Here is a 16,978-nt window from a genome sequence, read left to right on the forward strand (position 1 = left end):
CAGATGGGCCTTTTCCTCCGTACCTTCGGACCCTTCGATCTGGCCGTCTCTTCCGAATCGAGCTGTTCCTTCGAGGGAAATGCTCGTTTTTTGAAGGAAGACTCCACCCTCGCAAGGGTTGTTTCGTCAGTCCTACAGATATTTCTATGCAAAAATAATCAGAATTTTCTGGACCTCTCGGTCCACGATGTTTATCGCTTTTGCTCGTTGGAGGGACAAATTATAGCTGATATTTTTACCATACAAAAATCTCGACGACATTGATGCTGGATACTTTGAAAGAAATTGATCATGCCATTGGAGGAGCAGTGAAGCTACAGCACCCCTCGTCTCTTTGTGACCTACCACAGCCCACATGTATCAAAGAAAGGGAGAAAAAGGATCGTCGCATCAATCGGTCCCGCTCGACGACTCAATTTGCGAGGTCTGCTCGGCGGCGTGTCTCCTGCAGGATCCGCGCAACAAGAAATCCTCTCGAAACGTTACAGGTCCAAGCGGAAAGCACATCCGCGGTTGGTAGTACACGTGCTCGTGTAACAAGACGGTCGGAGAGGAGAGGTAGGAGGTTCGAGTGGCTATTGAGATGCTCGATTCCCGAGCCACCCTGGGAGAAGAGCAGTACCCGCCAGCAGATATTGGAGGCAATGAGGCGGGCTACTTTTAACAAGACGACTACCTCCACAACCCCCTACCCCCACTTCCCAACCCCCTTTTTCCAACCACCCGCCCACCGACGTACTGCGCTCCACTTCACCGGTCCCCCCATATTCGATACCAAACGATGCGCTCGTTGTTATGGAATCCCATAAAATTACGCGCCACCGCGACGAACCCATTGATCCTGGACCCCCCTAACGAGCCCACGGATCCCGAACGCCGACGAGAGCATCCGCGAATCGTCTTTTTTGCGGATGAATCTCTTCGCGATCGAAACACCCCCTCTTCTCGCCCATCCCATAACCTTGCTCTCCTCTAGACGAACCAACGCGTAGAAAAATTGCCCATGGCCCCAGCCGCACCCGAGTTTTCCTCCCCCTGCTCTCCTCCTCTCGCCACAAAATTCGCGGCGGAAGATATGGCAATTTTTCAATCGACGATTCTGCGGCGATTTACGCTTTTGTTAAGCTGGTTAATCGGGTGAGATTCACTCTCCTACATTAACCCCTACGCCAATAACCAAAACTTTCTGCGATATTCAATGACGTTGCGATTTATAGTTTCAACGCATAATTCTCTGGTCATCCCCAAGAACGTAAAAGTCGACGATAATTGTGTTGTTTGTAAACAGAAGTATTAAAGTATTGATCTTGTGAAACACTCAGTACAATATTCAGTATTTTTCAGACGCAAAATTCTCTTGAAGATTATTCATACTTGGATCGAAACGTTGAGAAAAATCTTCTAAATTGCAAAATTACTTTGTTTTTGGATCGAACTTGTGCGCCGGTAGCATAAACTAATTTCTAGTATTAAAGTAGTTCTGAAAAGAAAGTGAAAGTGGATATCCAGGTACCTGGTCATTGACCTAAGGGTTAAATTGTAGTTTGCGTTGACGAATTTCCATTTGCCATAAACGCGTGATGGTTTCCTAAATCTGCGACACCGGCAGAAAGGCACAACACGTGGACCTCAGCAAAATGTTAAGCGATAGGGCTCGCGATAGGCGGTGGTTTTTATTCTTCGTTTGTCGCAGGTCTTCGTAAGTGTGCTCGCAGCGTGGAAGCCTGAATTCTAGAGGAGGTGAGAGGTGAGGCAAATGAAATCGTTTGTTCTAATACCAGGGGCCGACCTCTGAACCTCGAAGATGGAACATCGTTGGGTAGAAATTGTCCCGGTGACGTTGCAAATGGCTCGGCCGATTTTAAACGAGTTCTTCTCTGTATCTTTGTCGTCCTGACTCGCGTATCTACGTGTATACGTGTGTTGTCTTTCGTTATGGACCTCCAGGGATTAACTTCCGAGTGGTATCACCTGTATACTATTACCCAGCAGAAGTTTTTACGTTTCGGAAACCCTTTGACATGTAATCTTTTATACAAAATATTGTAACGTGACTACTTTGACTCGAGCGATGCTTTCAGCGCGATTAATGGCGATGCGGAAGATTGGTTCAGCGATACACACTAATCTTTTCCAAACGCAGAAAGAAATCGCTTAATTTTTCACTCGGTCCCGAGCTTGCATGATTTTAATCTGCGCGAAGCGGAAGAAAATAATTCTTCCCGACCCTTCTACTCATTTTATAATGCTACATATTTTAGAGTTTGTCATTTATAATTCCTAATGGGCTGGGGTTTTTCAAAGTCTCCGCGAGGAATTTACGTGTAAGTCGTGTGGACGCGTTTTTTAAAATTTTGTAGCTCTGTTACTGTTTTATTTAAACATTTATGAGAAAAAATTAATATTCATTCTGATACTCTTAGGCAAGTCTCGCGACCCCTTTCAGAATATTAAGTGAAGTAGAATTCGGTTGTTAGTGAAGCAGATTTTTGATAAATTTTGTTGGAATTATTTGGTGAATCCTCGCCTTTTAGATGATAATGCGATGCGTGCTGACCAAGCAGCGAGAGCGAAAGATAGAAACGAGCGATACGAGGGCGAGCATCGTCTAATTCGAGAGCCGGGCCCGTTCTTTCACCTGTCACGACGTCAACAACGGGTTTCCCGGTGCGGCGTTTTCCCAGTCGGGTTGGCGGAAAGCGGATGCTTCCCGGCGTTTTCATCGGCGCAAAATGATACGTCGGAATCGACCGGATTAAATACAGCGAGACTCATCACGGCGAGGACTACGCCGGCATGGTGGATAAATCGTGATTGCGTAATATCGCGCGAGCACGCCGCGAGTAGAATTGCGTAAAAGCAAATATGCAATAGACTACCTGAACACCCCGTATTGTACGATTGTCTCCTTTCTCCTCTCGCCGCGTTTCGCAGGAAATGCCTGCCTTGCATTTCCCGGCATTGTAACCACCCCGTCGGGTTCGGAGTATTGCCAGCCTCAACGTTTGAATTGCATTACCTATTATTGCTTATTGTTCGCCGCTCGCGCTTCGTATGCCGCGCTTCCTCCACCCCGTTCCTGTTACACCGACTCACCCCACCCACACACCGCCTCCCATTTTCCACCCACACACCCCGTTTGGTCAACCCTTTCTTCATACCTTTCGCGCTTCTTCCCTTTCAGCCCCGGCCAACGTCCCTTGTCAGGCTCGAACACTCAAAACCCCTGCGGTCATCGTCTTTTAAATATAAGTACCGACTAACAGTTGTAATAGTTTATAATATACGGCCAAACTGTAATAGTTTACAATCTATATCTGTACAGTACCTCGCTAATAAACAACTTTTATAAAAAGCCCTTCAGAAATTGGCTAATGTGCGGCAGTCTTTTTAGGGGTGGTTTCTAGTCCACTTTCAGCAATGTAAATGAGTAACTAGTTTTATGAATTTTTGTTACATTACATCAGTTTTTTGCACTTTTCTGACCACAGATGAAATGAACAGATTGTCCACATTTCTTTCGCTCCTCATTTTTCGCACGCGTACGATGAAGTCATTAAATTGCTGGCGTTCGACGAGTTCCAAGAAAGAATCGCAGAGAGGAATCTAGAGGGGAACATTTCTCGAGGCATCAACGTGTCTGTCATCGCATTAGTTAGTTCCTGGAGCAATCGGCGAGTGCCCCGAAGCAAGACGAAAGCGTGCATGATGGGTCACCGAGCGGATCTCTGCCACCCCCGCGACAGAATTTCCACGGAGGAAGTTGGAACGGTACGTCATTGATCTAATTCACGCGGTAAATGACTCGAGAAATATAATCTATGCCCGTGCTTTGAACTCAGGAAATTTCTTACTCTAGTCCCATGCTCTTGTTCCTTACGTGTTCTCCACACCCCGGCGCATCGACTTCTCAACCCTTCCCCCAAACAGCCACGTGCTCGTCAATTCCCCGGGTAAGCCGAGGCATTGTCGCGTTGAAATTGTGCGTAACTATGACAATAGTTCGGCAGGATCGGCGAAATTAATGAAAACTCGGCGCGCGCGGCAGTTTCGGAAGAAGAAGGGGTGAAGAAAGGGATGAAATCCTCCTTGGGAGATCGGATATCCTCGGAGGGAGAGGAGGAGAAGGAGGAGGATCGGCGGCTAATCGTAACAAATACTGATCCCGGATTGCCGAATTATAAACTAATGTCTTGAGGAAACTTCGCCCCGAATGGCTTTCTCCCCTTCTTCCCAATTACAACCCCCGATTGCCTCGCCGATCTTCGAACGGAGGCTTCCTCGGTTCAACGCGGCCTTACTTATTGAAAACCACCCCCTAACGGCCTCGTTTTTCGCCGCGCCGGATACCGAAATGTTAATTAGCCTACCTCGCTCCCTCTAAAAATTTTAATACGATCTTTACTTCCCCCGAACACGCACAAAAATGTTGGAAAAATTATCACCCCTTCCGATGATTCATAATTAACAAATTTTTTTGCGCGGAGTTGTCGCGAATGAAAGTTATAGCGTGCAAGTAATCTTCCGAGATATTAATTTGGACATAACGAACGACAGGGAATAATCGCAGAGCTAATATTTCCGATTATCGATCTTGGCGCCGTAAAAATGGCCCCGCCTAATTTCGCCGCGCGCGGGGTAGAATGGGATAATGTATTCGCGCGTTTCGTTTCATTTATCTGATCTGCGGCCGTTACGAGGCATTCCCGGTAATACCATCAGAAATCTGAGCGACGAGCCGGGCGACTTACAGTTCCATTCCCGATGTCCCTTCGTCATAATTTCATATATCAGGAATCCGCAAAAGACCGGGGCGGTTCTCTCTCTCTCTCACTCTCTCTCACTCTCTCTCTCTATCTTTCTCTCGTTCTCTCTCGCGAAAAGATCACATATAGGGACACGGCCAGGGCCGAGGTATAATGAGAGCCCGGAAAGCGTCAGCGGCGTCTAATGTCGGAAATTATAGCATATTGCCAATAAAATCCCTGGTCTGGGGTCCGCCCTTGTACGACCGAGCCAACTAAACAGGTTTCTCCTGCTCTTCGGGGGCGGCGGGCTTATTGTAACGAACGTCGGAACCACGTTTTGCCATTACACAAGATCACGCTCCCCAGAGAAAGTCCGATACACCGATAATGCTGCTGGCCGATAATTCGATTACCGTTTGACGTTTCTTTCCTCGACGTCCTTTCTTCACCCACGATCCACCGAATCTCCTTTTCTCCTGACACTCGAGATGGAATTAATCGAACTTTAAGAAAGAATATATTTCTAAAGGTCTAAAACAATTTTCTACGAACAAAATATTGTCCATTATTTCTTAGTCTCTGGTATAATCAATGTATTTTCTGAACATAGACGTTTCAATAACACTTAAACCGACATAATGTTTCCAAGACAGTTCCATAATGTACTTAAAGAACCGAACACTTTGTAATAACGTGAAGCACAGTGCTTCGAAAGAAAATGGTCTATTAAAACGGTGATTGAAATAGTTTACAGGTACTGCATTTGTGGAAGCATTTGATGAAACGTGCGTAACAGTGTCTACGGAATAAATTGTTTCTGCAATAACGAAACGAACAAGAAACGGACAGCTGGAACGTGAATCAAGATAATGGGAATCGTACGTATAGATTGACGAAAATCTGAGACAAATGCGGTTATCTACAGTCTCCTAAATCGCTGCATAGTCGTTTAGTCCCACGAAGCACCATTCTGCAACGTCAGTTTCCGAATCGCTGGTGTTAACGCAATCACGTTTCTTGTCAGGTTGACACGATAGCTCCGTCCTCGCGTTCATTCTTCGAACTTTCATCCAGCCCGACATTCTTCGGTGTCTTCCTGGATCTCGGAAGCCAATACCGCATTTACAGAACACTTCGGAACAGTCGGACGCGTCGCTCTGTGTCTGACGCGCGTCTACGTTCGAGTTGTTCAATCCTGAACTGCCTTCTGTCTGAAGCATTTAAAACTGTACAGAATGGGACGGAACTGTACAGGGTGGAAGTTAAATTGATACAATCGTTACCGCACACCGAATACTTTTATCCCGCTGCTGCTTCAATTTATATTCCGAACGAAATCTCGCGACTCGGTTCACAATCAAATATTTTCTACTCGGACACTGCTAACCGAATTGTTTAGTTCAGACGAAAATTCAAACGTCGAATTTACGACAATTAGATTTCAATACGGGCCAAATTAAAACTACAAATTCATGGCCACACGCTGTCAAGTTGATAATTATTAGACTGCGGATTTTATGCATTTATGACAAAAATGAGCACGTACAATTTAAAACAGTGGAGGTATTATAAAGATTCAAGGCCACCAGTGTATTAGTTTCACCTTAATAAGATAATTAAAAGAAGAATGAAATTTTTATATGGCTCCTGTGTCTAGCAATCAATGCAAACATTTTTTATTTTGCATAAACATCCGCAGTCTAATAATTAGACTCGACGAAAAATTCACATTCAAATTTAGTATTGGAATTCCACGTTTTAAAGTCCGAACGTTAAATTCAACATTTCAATTCGACGTTCTAAATCGTGAACTTAAAATTTCATTGTGAAATTAATACTCTGAGAGAAAACCTGAGAGTCCCAGACGTACCGAACTCGACTCTTCCGATCTGCAAGTGCTGCTGCCATCGAGCGTTTCCTTGTGTTCCAAAATTCGCGACTCGGAGCACATCTCGCACAGCTGCGAGCTCACTGACCACCTCGATTTGAACGACAAACATTTCACGTCACGGCCTCTGTCGCTGTTACGCAGCAGCCAAAAAGGCAGCCTACTCTTCAAGCTTCTATTCACGTGATAAATCTTCGCCTTCCCCAGCTTCCTATTCACAAATTTCGGATATCCTTTCGCGTTACTGTTCGCGAACAATTTCTCCAGCCTGGTCAACTTCTCTTTCTTCTTATCAATTTCGATCCTCAGCTGCTTGATCAAATGTTCGTACTTTTTCACCATCAAATCCTTGCGTTTCTTCAACGAGCACAGTCTCCTTTCTTTCTCGAACAATCTCACATTAAATCTGTCGATCCTCTCCTGCTTCTCGATGTCCTGCCGATTCAGTTGCCAGATCAATCTGCCGAACAGCAAGCAATCAAGGGATATCTCTTTCAAACTCCGTTCCACTTTCTCCGCCAGCTTGCTTATGTCTTCTACATTGCGGTCTAGGGTCTCGAAATTGCTCTTCCAGGTCCACTGCGTCCTCTTCAGCTCTTCTCGGTACTCTTCGGCGACGTTTTCGCACTCGTTGATCGTATACTGTTGCATCTGATGTAATTTCTCATCGTTCCCTTCTATCTCCATACTTTTTCTCGACAATTCTTTCTTCAGCTCCTTGATTTTCGCCGAGTACTCGGCGATGCGCTCTGCCCAGGCTTCCAGTTCCTTCGGGATCGCTGGTATCTCGATCTCGCGCGATTCCTGGAGCAAAGACGACAATGATACAACTATAGTTCGACATTACAATTTCGCTTGAAATTACCTTCCTGTCCATTGTCAAACAGCCCTCTTCAGCATCGCTGGCACCGGGAATCACGCCGGCAACCTCGACGACAGCCTTGATGCTGTCCAACTGCTGCGACAGTTCCAAAACGCAGGCCTTCTCTTCGGAGTACTGCGCCTCCAGGTTCTCGTAATCGATCTTCAGCTGCTCCAATCGTTGCTCCATCATACTATCATCGTCCTCCATCGTTTGCGTGCACTGCTCCCTAATTAGACGAGGACTATCACCAACACCCGTCGATCCTCTGCTCTTGTGGCTGGACTCGATGCCAGAGTCCTCTTTCGCGCTGCTGTCGCTGAACCTGAAGATCATGTCCGCCTCTGAATCATCCGGCGACATTTTCCTCGAGGTCTTGCCGCTCTCATAATTGAAGTAACAGTCTAACTTGGTGTCCACGTGGGCTTGCGTCGCCAATTCCGGCGTGGAGACGTCTTCGCTGCAGAAGAAGTCGCTGACGGACGACGAAGAGAATCCTCGTGACCTGTAGCAGCTCGCTTTCGACTCCTTCAGCAACTGCAGCTGGCACTTCAAGCTTTCCACCAAGGCCTTCTCCTCGTACAACTGGTTCGCCAGCGACTTAGCCAGAATCCGCGACTCCTGCAACTCCTGCTCCCTCTTCGAGGACTCGGCGAACAATCTGACACAGTTCTCGTTCGATTCTCGTAGATCCTTCTCCAGAATCTCTATATTCTTCTTCTTCTCGCTGAATAGAATCTTCACGTCTTTAACAAGCGTGTTGAAATTGGTCTTCTCCAGCTGAACGCCCTCCACCAGCTCAGGAAATTGTTCCCGGAAGCAGTCGCGTAGATTCCCCAGCTCTTCCTTGAGCAAGGATAGCTCGACGTTGCTCCGGAGTTTGTCCGTGTTCAGCAACTCGTTCTCCTTCTTCAGATTCCTCACTGTCTCCTTCAGCAGAACCACCTTCGAAGTGACCAGCGCGTTCTCCGTCTCCAGCTCGTCATGGAAATACACCGATTCCTCGTTGTCCCCGCTGTCACGTCTCTTCCGCTTCTTGCTCCGCATGATGCTGTCGATTCGCTCCCGGTAGAACAATTCCGCTTGGTTCACCGACTTCTTCAACTGCTCCTTGCCCTCGTCCTCGATGTCCTGCACGCGTCTCTTCCACGAAGCCTCTATGTCCTCGATCACAGTGGAATAATAACTGTCCAGCTCGTCTCTGATCTCTAGTTCTCGATTTAGGCGATCGCACTTCAGACTTTCCACCGTCCCTGTCAGTTTATCGTTCTCCTCCTGCAATCTCTTGTTATTCCTCAAGCAATCCGCTCGGGACTTCTTCAGATCTTCCAGTTCTTCCAGCAGCTCCTCGTTTCGATGTCTGAGAGCCTCGTGTTCCTCGAAACTGACCGTCTTCCTCGGCGTGTCGCCGATTATCGGCAGCAAATAGGCTTTCAGACTCCTAGGAGTCAGCTCCGACAAGTGTCCACGTCTAGAATCTCTAGAATCCGACTCTATCTTCCTCACGATCACGGACATGTTCAAGATTCCCATAGTCTCGGAGAAGAATTGATCAGCTGTGTCGACCGTGATGATGAAGCTCACGGTTTCCTTGCCTGTCAGAGCTTTTTGCAGGACTCTGGTTAATTTCGACTCGCGAAACGGCCCGACAGCCGGGTCACCGTTCGTGTAGCTGTCCCTCACGCTTTTCAAACATCTGCCGAAGACTAGCAGACTGTACTTGATGCTTTTCGACTCTGTGGAGGTGACGCCGTCCTCTTTCACGGTCTTGGAGCGGCCCGAGCCTGCCACGTCGCAGAATGTCAGCGTGCTCACCTAAATAATTTAGAATGATGTGTTAAAGAGCTTCTAGTTTGAGTATTTTTATTGTCACTAACACTAACCTCTACGTCACTCGTGGCGTCCCTCGTCCGATACTTCAGCAACCTGATCACGAACAACGTGTGGGACCTAGAGCTAGCTCCGTTGTTGCCATTCGCAAGCACTGTCATTCTAGACTGCGCCAGGATCAGCAGTTGACAGGCCTCCAGGCCGGTGCTTACGTTAACAAAATTCAAGCCTTTCACGTACGTGGAGCCATCCCTGCGAGTGCTCACCTTCAGCTGCTGCCTTTCCTGAGGATCGACAGCCAGCAGATCGTAAATGTTGTCATTGTAGATCTCCGCTATCGACAACCAAGCGGAGAAGATCCCATCGCCGCCGCAACTCTCTCTCTCCTCAACATCCACGAATCCGACCACAGAATTGTCCAGAGATAATCTAGCTTGAACGAAATCCCCTTTCTCGATCACGTCGCTGTTGATCAATTTCAACTTGTTCTGAATTTCTTGAAGCTTCTCCGCGTCGTTCAAACTGACCACTTGGTTGTCGTCCGTGACTCTGTACCAGGGCTGAAGGGTGCAATTCACAGCGGAGAAAACGAACTCGATGGAACGAGGGATGATCCCAGGCGATTCCGGTGTCCCGTACAAAGTATACGTCTTCCCAGAGTCGGAAGCTCCGTAAACCACGATCGAAGAACTCCGTCCAGAAATCAGATCTATCACTCTCTGACGAGCACACTGATCGAACACGTCGATCTGAGTGGATCGAGATTCGAAGATCTTCTTGAAAATGTATTTTCTCTCGACGCTGTCGCCTTTCCTCGCGAGCAGAGTCGTCGGGTTCAGAACAGTGTAATTTTCATCGACCTCGGTGTGCGATTTCGGCTTTATTCTGAGGTACACGTTGCTCAGAGGTGAATTTTGAAGGGATTGTTTCGGTCTCGGGAATTCTTGAGCTGTCATTATTTTCTGGGATGCGGGAGAAGCGGTGTTCGACGGTTCCTTCGCTTTTCGGGCAACGAGGAGCTGATCGGTGAGCGAACTTCGAGTTTACGGATGAAACTGTAGGGTTTGACGAGGTTTCCTAGGCTTGGCCATTTTCTGCGACTGTACCTTTTGGTTAGGTTACTTGACAGTGATGGGAATGAAGCTGTACCATATTGTATCTGTTTATGGATTTGGCAATTGTTTGGCAGAGGAGATACTTCACGTTGTCGACGAGTGCGAGAAGATTCACGAGAGTTTTAAACGCGATCTTTATGTCGAGACAGTCCATCTTTTTGCAGAAGAACGGAGCGAATCGACAGAGTCTAATTCGAACAGCAGCGTCTCCCACGCGGAATACAATAAATAATCGGAGTCGGCGTCCGCGAAAAGAGCATCGGCTTAAAGGAAGACGATGCGAAAGTCTGGGGTCGGCTCGCGCGGGTGTCTCGAAATATCTTCAAAGTCGGCGTCCGTCGGCAATTTATATGCGTGTCGTTCGGTCCATTAAACGCAGCCAATCAAAGAGGAAGCTAATAGCCGAGCCGACCGCGGCTCGAGATGGGCCGGCAAGGTCCACGAAACCCCTCTCGCCGTAATCTCGGCATCGGAATCGTATTGCGAGAGCACAAGTCGGCCACTGTGCGCTACTAGGCTACTAGCGAAGGGGCCGGTGCCTTTCAACCCACAATCGACCCCTTGTATCGACAGCCCCTACCACCCAAGTCCTCCTTCTGCACGCGTTCAACGCCGGCGATTCCGCTTTTCGTTTTCGCCGCTCCTAAGCTATGCCTCCGATCCGTATCAAGCCTCATCGCACACACGCTCTTCCCTTTTCGCCATTCCGCGGCTTTCCAACCCGTCGCGTCTTCCACCGACTCACATCAACCTCGCTGCTTCCTCTTCAAACCGTTCGATCATTAGACTATTTCTTCTCGAAAGCGAGGATGTTTGCGCAACAATTCTAGACATTTACGAATTTGTTCTAGAAAAATGTATAAAACGTATTTGACAGTACAGTCAGCGGCAATATTAAGTGGACACTCTTAAAAATCGCATAACGTTTTAAAAATTGGTCCAAAGGACTTGAATTTTTTTAAAGATGTTAGACCGGCTAGTTCGCTAGAAAATAAGTAAACAAAAATTCACTTGTTTCACTTGTTTCGATGTTGATAAATATTAGCAGAAGTGAGCCACTATTTATGCTGCACAAATACGCCATGAAAAATGATAGTAGCATTAATGGGGTGACAGGAAATTCAGTGCATACTTTCGTCGGTCATTGTTACAAGTAGAAACAGTCGACAATGGACAGACACGTTGACCAGACCTGTTCAGAAGCACGCCTGCAGAATATATTAAACTGTATTTTGTCGAAAACGAAGTGCTGCGCGTGACGGTAATTTATTCTACCGACAAGTCAAGGTTTTTACAAGTCTCTTCTAAATCAGAGTGTTAAAAGAATGAAATAATATTCGAAGAATGTTACCAACCATTTATAGGCTCGTACTAATTGAAACACCGAAGAGCAAGTTTTCTTAAATAAAGCAACCCACGTACAGAGCACACTGTCGGATGTTTAGGGTCACTTAATACCACAGAGCTGGGGAAAATAGTATTTCAAATAGTAAATAATAAATAATCCTATTTATTTTAAAGTATGCGTACAACAAAACAAAATAAAATATTTTATTTGATGTAGTAACTTTCGAAAATAAAATAATTTATTTGAGAGAGGCAGTAATTTTTGAAAATAGTACTTTATTTGAAGAGTATTTCGTCTTTATCTTTAATTTTATTTTTAATATTATTGCTGAAGATAATGGTTCGAATTCAGTACATTTATGAGTGTAAACCGTTTATGCGGTTTCTCAGAGTATTATAACAACGGAAAAAGTAACATTTTTCATTTTGTGTGTTCAGATTGTTAAAATGGAAATATTTTATCTTCTGGATCAAATTCTTGAAATAGAACTATTTTATTTCGAGGTTCAGATTGTTAAAATAGAAATATTTTGTTTTCGAAATTGCATATCTTATTGAAAATATTATTTTCTTCAGGCAAAATAAAATCTAAAATATTAAATAGTATGTGAAATATTTGTTTCGCCAAATAATGCCCACCTCAGCTTATATAATACCGTGAATCGTTAAAATCCCAGCCGGCCAATAAAATAGTCCCATAATATTTAGGTAAACAGAGGACGGCACGAGGACAGGGACTCAGAGATGAAATTCATGATCCGATTATTACAACCAGCATTTCGGAGCAGAAGGATTCGCGGCAGTAGCCTTTACGCAGCAACGGCCTTCAGGAATCACGGACAGCCGCGGCACCGTTCCGTTCTCGAGCGCCATTAAAGGCGCTATAAAAGAAGTGGCCTGACGGCGGCGAACAAGTCCCGATGGCGAGAGTGCCGAGCGAAATTTGTCAGTATTAAATAAATAACCCATAAACGTGGAACATCAATCCGCCGCGGGAGCATTAACGCCCGATATAAGGGAGCGAGGCAACGGCTGTTATTTTTCATACACAGGCAACCCGTCTAATATACGATCCCTGTGCCAGGGCCTCGGAATACGTAGCCTAGCCTTGGTCGAAGAGTATGTCTTTTTTCCCTTTCCATCTTCTTTGAGGCTTTTACGAGCCACCGTATCGCGGGCTGCACGCCGTAGATCAAAACTGATGTATCTATCGCGACGGAAACGCTGCCGGCACCACCCCGATCAATATCACCAAATTATTTCATTAAAAACAACCGAGCTAATTTAATTTCATCCTTTCTATAAAAAACCAGAGGATGCGGAGCCAGCAGGATTGTGTAGAATTCAGTGAAAGACATCAAAGAAAGAAAAGTGGAGCAATTAAGCACTCGGGTGACCATAGTCCAGCGACTGTTTGCAGATCCTTTAAGCTCGAAGGACGCCGATACACGCGTATCTGCGATTCCACGCCGCGGATCCATCGGCTGCTCATCTCCCCGGGGACATCCTGAAGAGAGGATATCCGAAGATTATCAATCTTAAAGCCTGGTGACTTCCCTGCGGCGCGTCGTAGTGGCCTGAATCCGCGGGAAGACACACCGGGCCTCTCCTCAAGGAGCTTCGGCGTTCCGCTTCCGAGATATTAGATTTATCCATTTGTTTGCCGAAAGTCTCATAAATATAAGCTCCCTTTGACAGCGTCCCACGGGTCTTATCTGGCACCGTGATCTCTCGCGTGGGCGTCCCGGGGAAGATGAGACGAGAGGCGCTAAGATAGACGAAAAAGGGGGACGAGAAGAGACTCTCCTGCTTGCTCTTCTCCTCTTCGATCCGAAGTCAGGAGAGGAATCGATCCGTAGGTAGGTACGGCAGAGGAAAGGTTCCATGGGACACCATCAGTATTCCCAATTAACGGGCTCCTTTTCGCCCCGGGATTATGGAACAGCCCTGTCCCGGCTACATTTATAAATATGATGATCGTAAAAGGAGACATTACCATTCGATGAGACGAACGAGTCTTTTCGGGAGATTCCCCGGGAGGAGGTGATATTGCCCGGGCGAAATTGATGGCGGCGACCCTGTTGGGGTGGAAATTTTACGGATGCCTGTAATCTAAAGGGAATAATTAATGTGCCATTGGCGTGGACTCGCTAGACGCCCGGATGCTGCTTTTTATGTCTCGCTGGCTGTCGGTGTTGCGAGATGGTTCTGATCGCTGTGAACGATGAGATCGGACCATCCTGGTACAGGAGATCGCTTGATCTTGACTGTAATATGATCATCTATTATGCTTTCATAGAGACTCGAAGGGAATTCAATCATTCCCGATGATTGCTGTTGCTTCTAGGAGCTCGAAGAGAATTGGAATTAGAAGAACTAATTTATAGGATTGTTTAACAAGTTACATGTTTGTTCAAACAAGAAGTCCAAACAACCAACAAAGAGATGTAAAGAGACGGGAACCAGCTTTGGATACGGACGAGACATTATGGGGGTCTTGTAAGGGCTGATTAAGTACGATGTTGAGGTTCCAGAAGGAAAATTGATAAAGAGGGGCTTGCAAATGTGTCTCTAAAACAGTTTAAGCAGAACGATAGCAGGAAGATTCCGCAGAAGATGAGGCAGCCAGAGAGACTAAACGCGGAGATAGAATTTTGTAGTCTCCGAACCAGTTCGCTCCCTTACATTTGTAATGCGGCAATCTCCTGAACCAGTGTCTAAACCCCGAAAGTGTGAATTCATGTAAAATTAGCAGTCTGTATCGAGCAGATCTTTGAATGTCGTCGAAAAAATTAATTTCTCCAGGGATTGATCTAATCGATAGAGACTTCCGCCAGTGTAAATAGTAATTGAGCAGTGTTCGCGATATAGACGGTGTCTCTGAGGAGAACGACGGTAGCGAATTCAGGTGGACGCGGATCACGAACCGGCCACAAATCATCGACGAGCCGGGGTCCGCCGAACTGTAATCAGTGTTCATTAGCTGTACGAAAGCGCGATTCCACGGGGTTTCTCCCATGGGGAGATCTTTTCAATAACTCTTGGTCGCCTGTAATTGGTGGTCGGCGATATCTCTCGTGGCTCCAACTCTTCGTCCTTTCGTTGCCCCGAGGCTCTTCACAATGTCGTATATAACAATATACCAGACTGTCTCTCGTCCTGACCACTATAGATAGAGAAACATTAAGTGTCCCGGGTCACAGCGATGAACCACACCCACACAACGAAAGAGCAACAGTATAGAAAGCTACCTATCGCCGACGACAACCAACGGGGACGTCGATGGAACGGGGCAGAAGCGTTTGTATTGTACTCGCATTGGCTACCGATGCTTCGCCCTTCTTTCCCTCTCTGTCTTATGGCTGCTTTCCGGCCAGCAGCTCTCATTCGACCTGTAAAATCAGCTCGGTTGACCAGTCTCCAATTTTCTTCTGGATTGTCAATTAAAATTATTACATTTGATTTGCCTTTCTTAGACGTACATCTTAAAACAGATGCAAATTTAAGGGTTCGTTTCACGTTTATTAGCGCTCCGGAATAAAAATGAGTGGACATCTGCAAGGGTTAGAAATTGCAATTAAAAACGCGAAGAACTAAAATTAATTTTTCGATTGCTGCAATGATTCGACGTGCTCGAAAGAATGATCTGGAAGTAGAATGAGAGCCACTGTCGGGAAAGCGGCGGATTGAACAGGTTGTCGCATGGTCAGGGGTTCGAATGGGCGCGCACTGGGTCATAAACGCTTATATTGCGCTCAGTGCGCCAGTAATGCCGATATTGGCAAGTTATTGGTCCCTTCCTCGAACGCGTATCACCCGCAAGGTAGCCGCAAGCGGAAACCGTATCTTTGGTAATCCGGAAAAGTATCGTTGGCCGAACACCACGGAAAGTTTAATTGGAAATATCAGGGGGATGAGATAGAGAGCGGGAGGGCGAGAGAGAGGCAAAACTAGAGGCTGAACCAGGTGTCCAGAACTGGTGCATTAACCTCTGGACGCCTTCTGGCGAATCATATTTTTGTTAACTGGTCGAAAGGGTCGATCGTCCGATAGATGGAACTTCTAATCACTTATGCGACTCCCCGCGGATATTAAATTCCATTGAATTATAGATTAATCAGAAAAATTCGCCGCACCTCCCGCGTTTTCGACCATCAAATTCAACGATCGGACACTTGTTAACTTGCGGACCGTGTTACTAAATGTTTCAGACGGAGTTCAACGCTGCAAACACATACTTAACCCTCGGAGGCCTGCACATATACTTTCCAGTGACTATTTAACACATTTTTATCTTTTGGACATCAATTTTTGATGAATTTTTTCCATTTTCCTTGGTTGGAACCGACTGAATAAATAAAACGAATTATTTTAGTTCCTCCTTTGAATAAAATATTGAATCTACGGAAAAAGCTCGACTCAAGCATGAAGATGTGCGATGAAAGCTGGCCAGAGCCCTAATTCCAGCTAATTTATCGAATTTTCTTCCAGTTTGAACCCGGACGAGACAATTTACTCGGCGAAACGGAGCCCCGGAGCTGCGAGACCGGCGCAGAAACCGAATCTCCTCTCCGGCGATACTTTTCCAGACCCAATCAACTGATATCGCGAGCTTAAGCCCCCCAAGAGCCGCAACTCCTGATACGACGGTAGTTCGGTCGTGGCCGGGCGGTCTGATCACGAGTTAGTGGTTCGAGATGGCGAGGAAAGACCGTGGAAGTAAGAGAAGCCCAAGCCGACTTTATGTCGGGACGTAAGCCGGTTATAGGCGCTGCCGATGTTATTTGATGGCCAAATGCACTCCAGCAGCGCGAGGCAACCTAAACTTCCCCGCCCTATATCCGATCTCTATCGTCCGGCCAGCATTTTCCGGGCCACCTTCCTCCGCTAGCCATCATCCACCGAGGAAACCCGATATATCCAGTTTTTTAAGGACCGTGCGACCTTGAAATCTTCATCAAACATTTCTTCCTAATAACCGAGTCAGAAGATTTTTGTTGTGGCACGAAGATCCACAGACATTTTCTCCGAGACATTTTCGAGCAGCGTTTCTGTTTCGTAGGCGAATTGTCGCCGGGCTGATTCAAGTTTAGTCCGACTTGATCGCCCCAAGGATAGCCGTTCTATCCTTGAAAAAGGACCGGAGTGAATGGGTGCCACAAAATATGATCGAATCCTTCGTTTGAAG

General features: G+C 46.4%; 1 protein-coding gene across 1 annotated transcript; it reads right to left on the reverse strand.

Moving 5' to 3' along the window:
• Positions 1–6,260: 6,260 nt before the first annotated feature.
• On the reverse strand, positions 6,261–16,599 carry LOC143213470 (uncharacterized). The gene is made up of 3 exons (XM_076433366.1): positions 9,382–16,599; positions 7,502–9,313; positions 6,261–7,440 (listed from the first exon to the last, which is right to left on the reverse strand). Exons 1-3 carry the CDS (start codon positions 10,282–10,284, stop codon positions 6,580–6,582), a joined length of 3,576 nt encoding a protein of 1,191 aa, XP_076289481.1. The 5' UTR covers positions 10,285–16,599; the 3' UTR covers positions 6,261–6,579.
• Positions 16,600–16,978: the final 379 nt, after the last annotated feature.

This window comes from Lasioglossum baleicum, chromosome 11 (genome assembly GCF_051020765.1).
Source record: "Lasioglossum baleicum chromosome 11, iyLasBale1, whole genome shotgun sequence".
Classification (NCBI taxonomy): Eukaryota; Metazoa; Arthropoda; class Insecta; order Hymenoptera; family Halictidae; genus Lasioglossum; species Lasioglossum baleicum.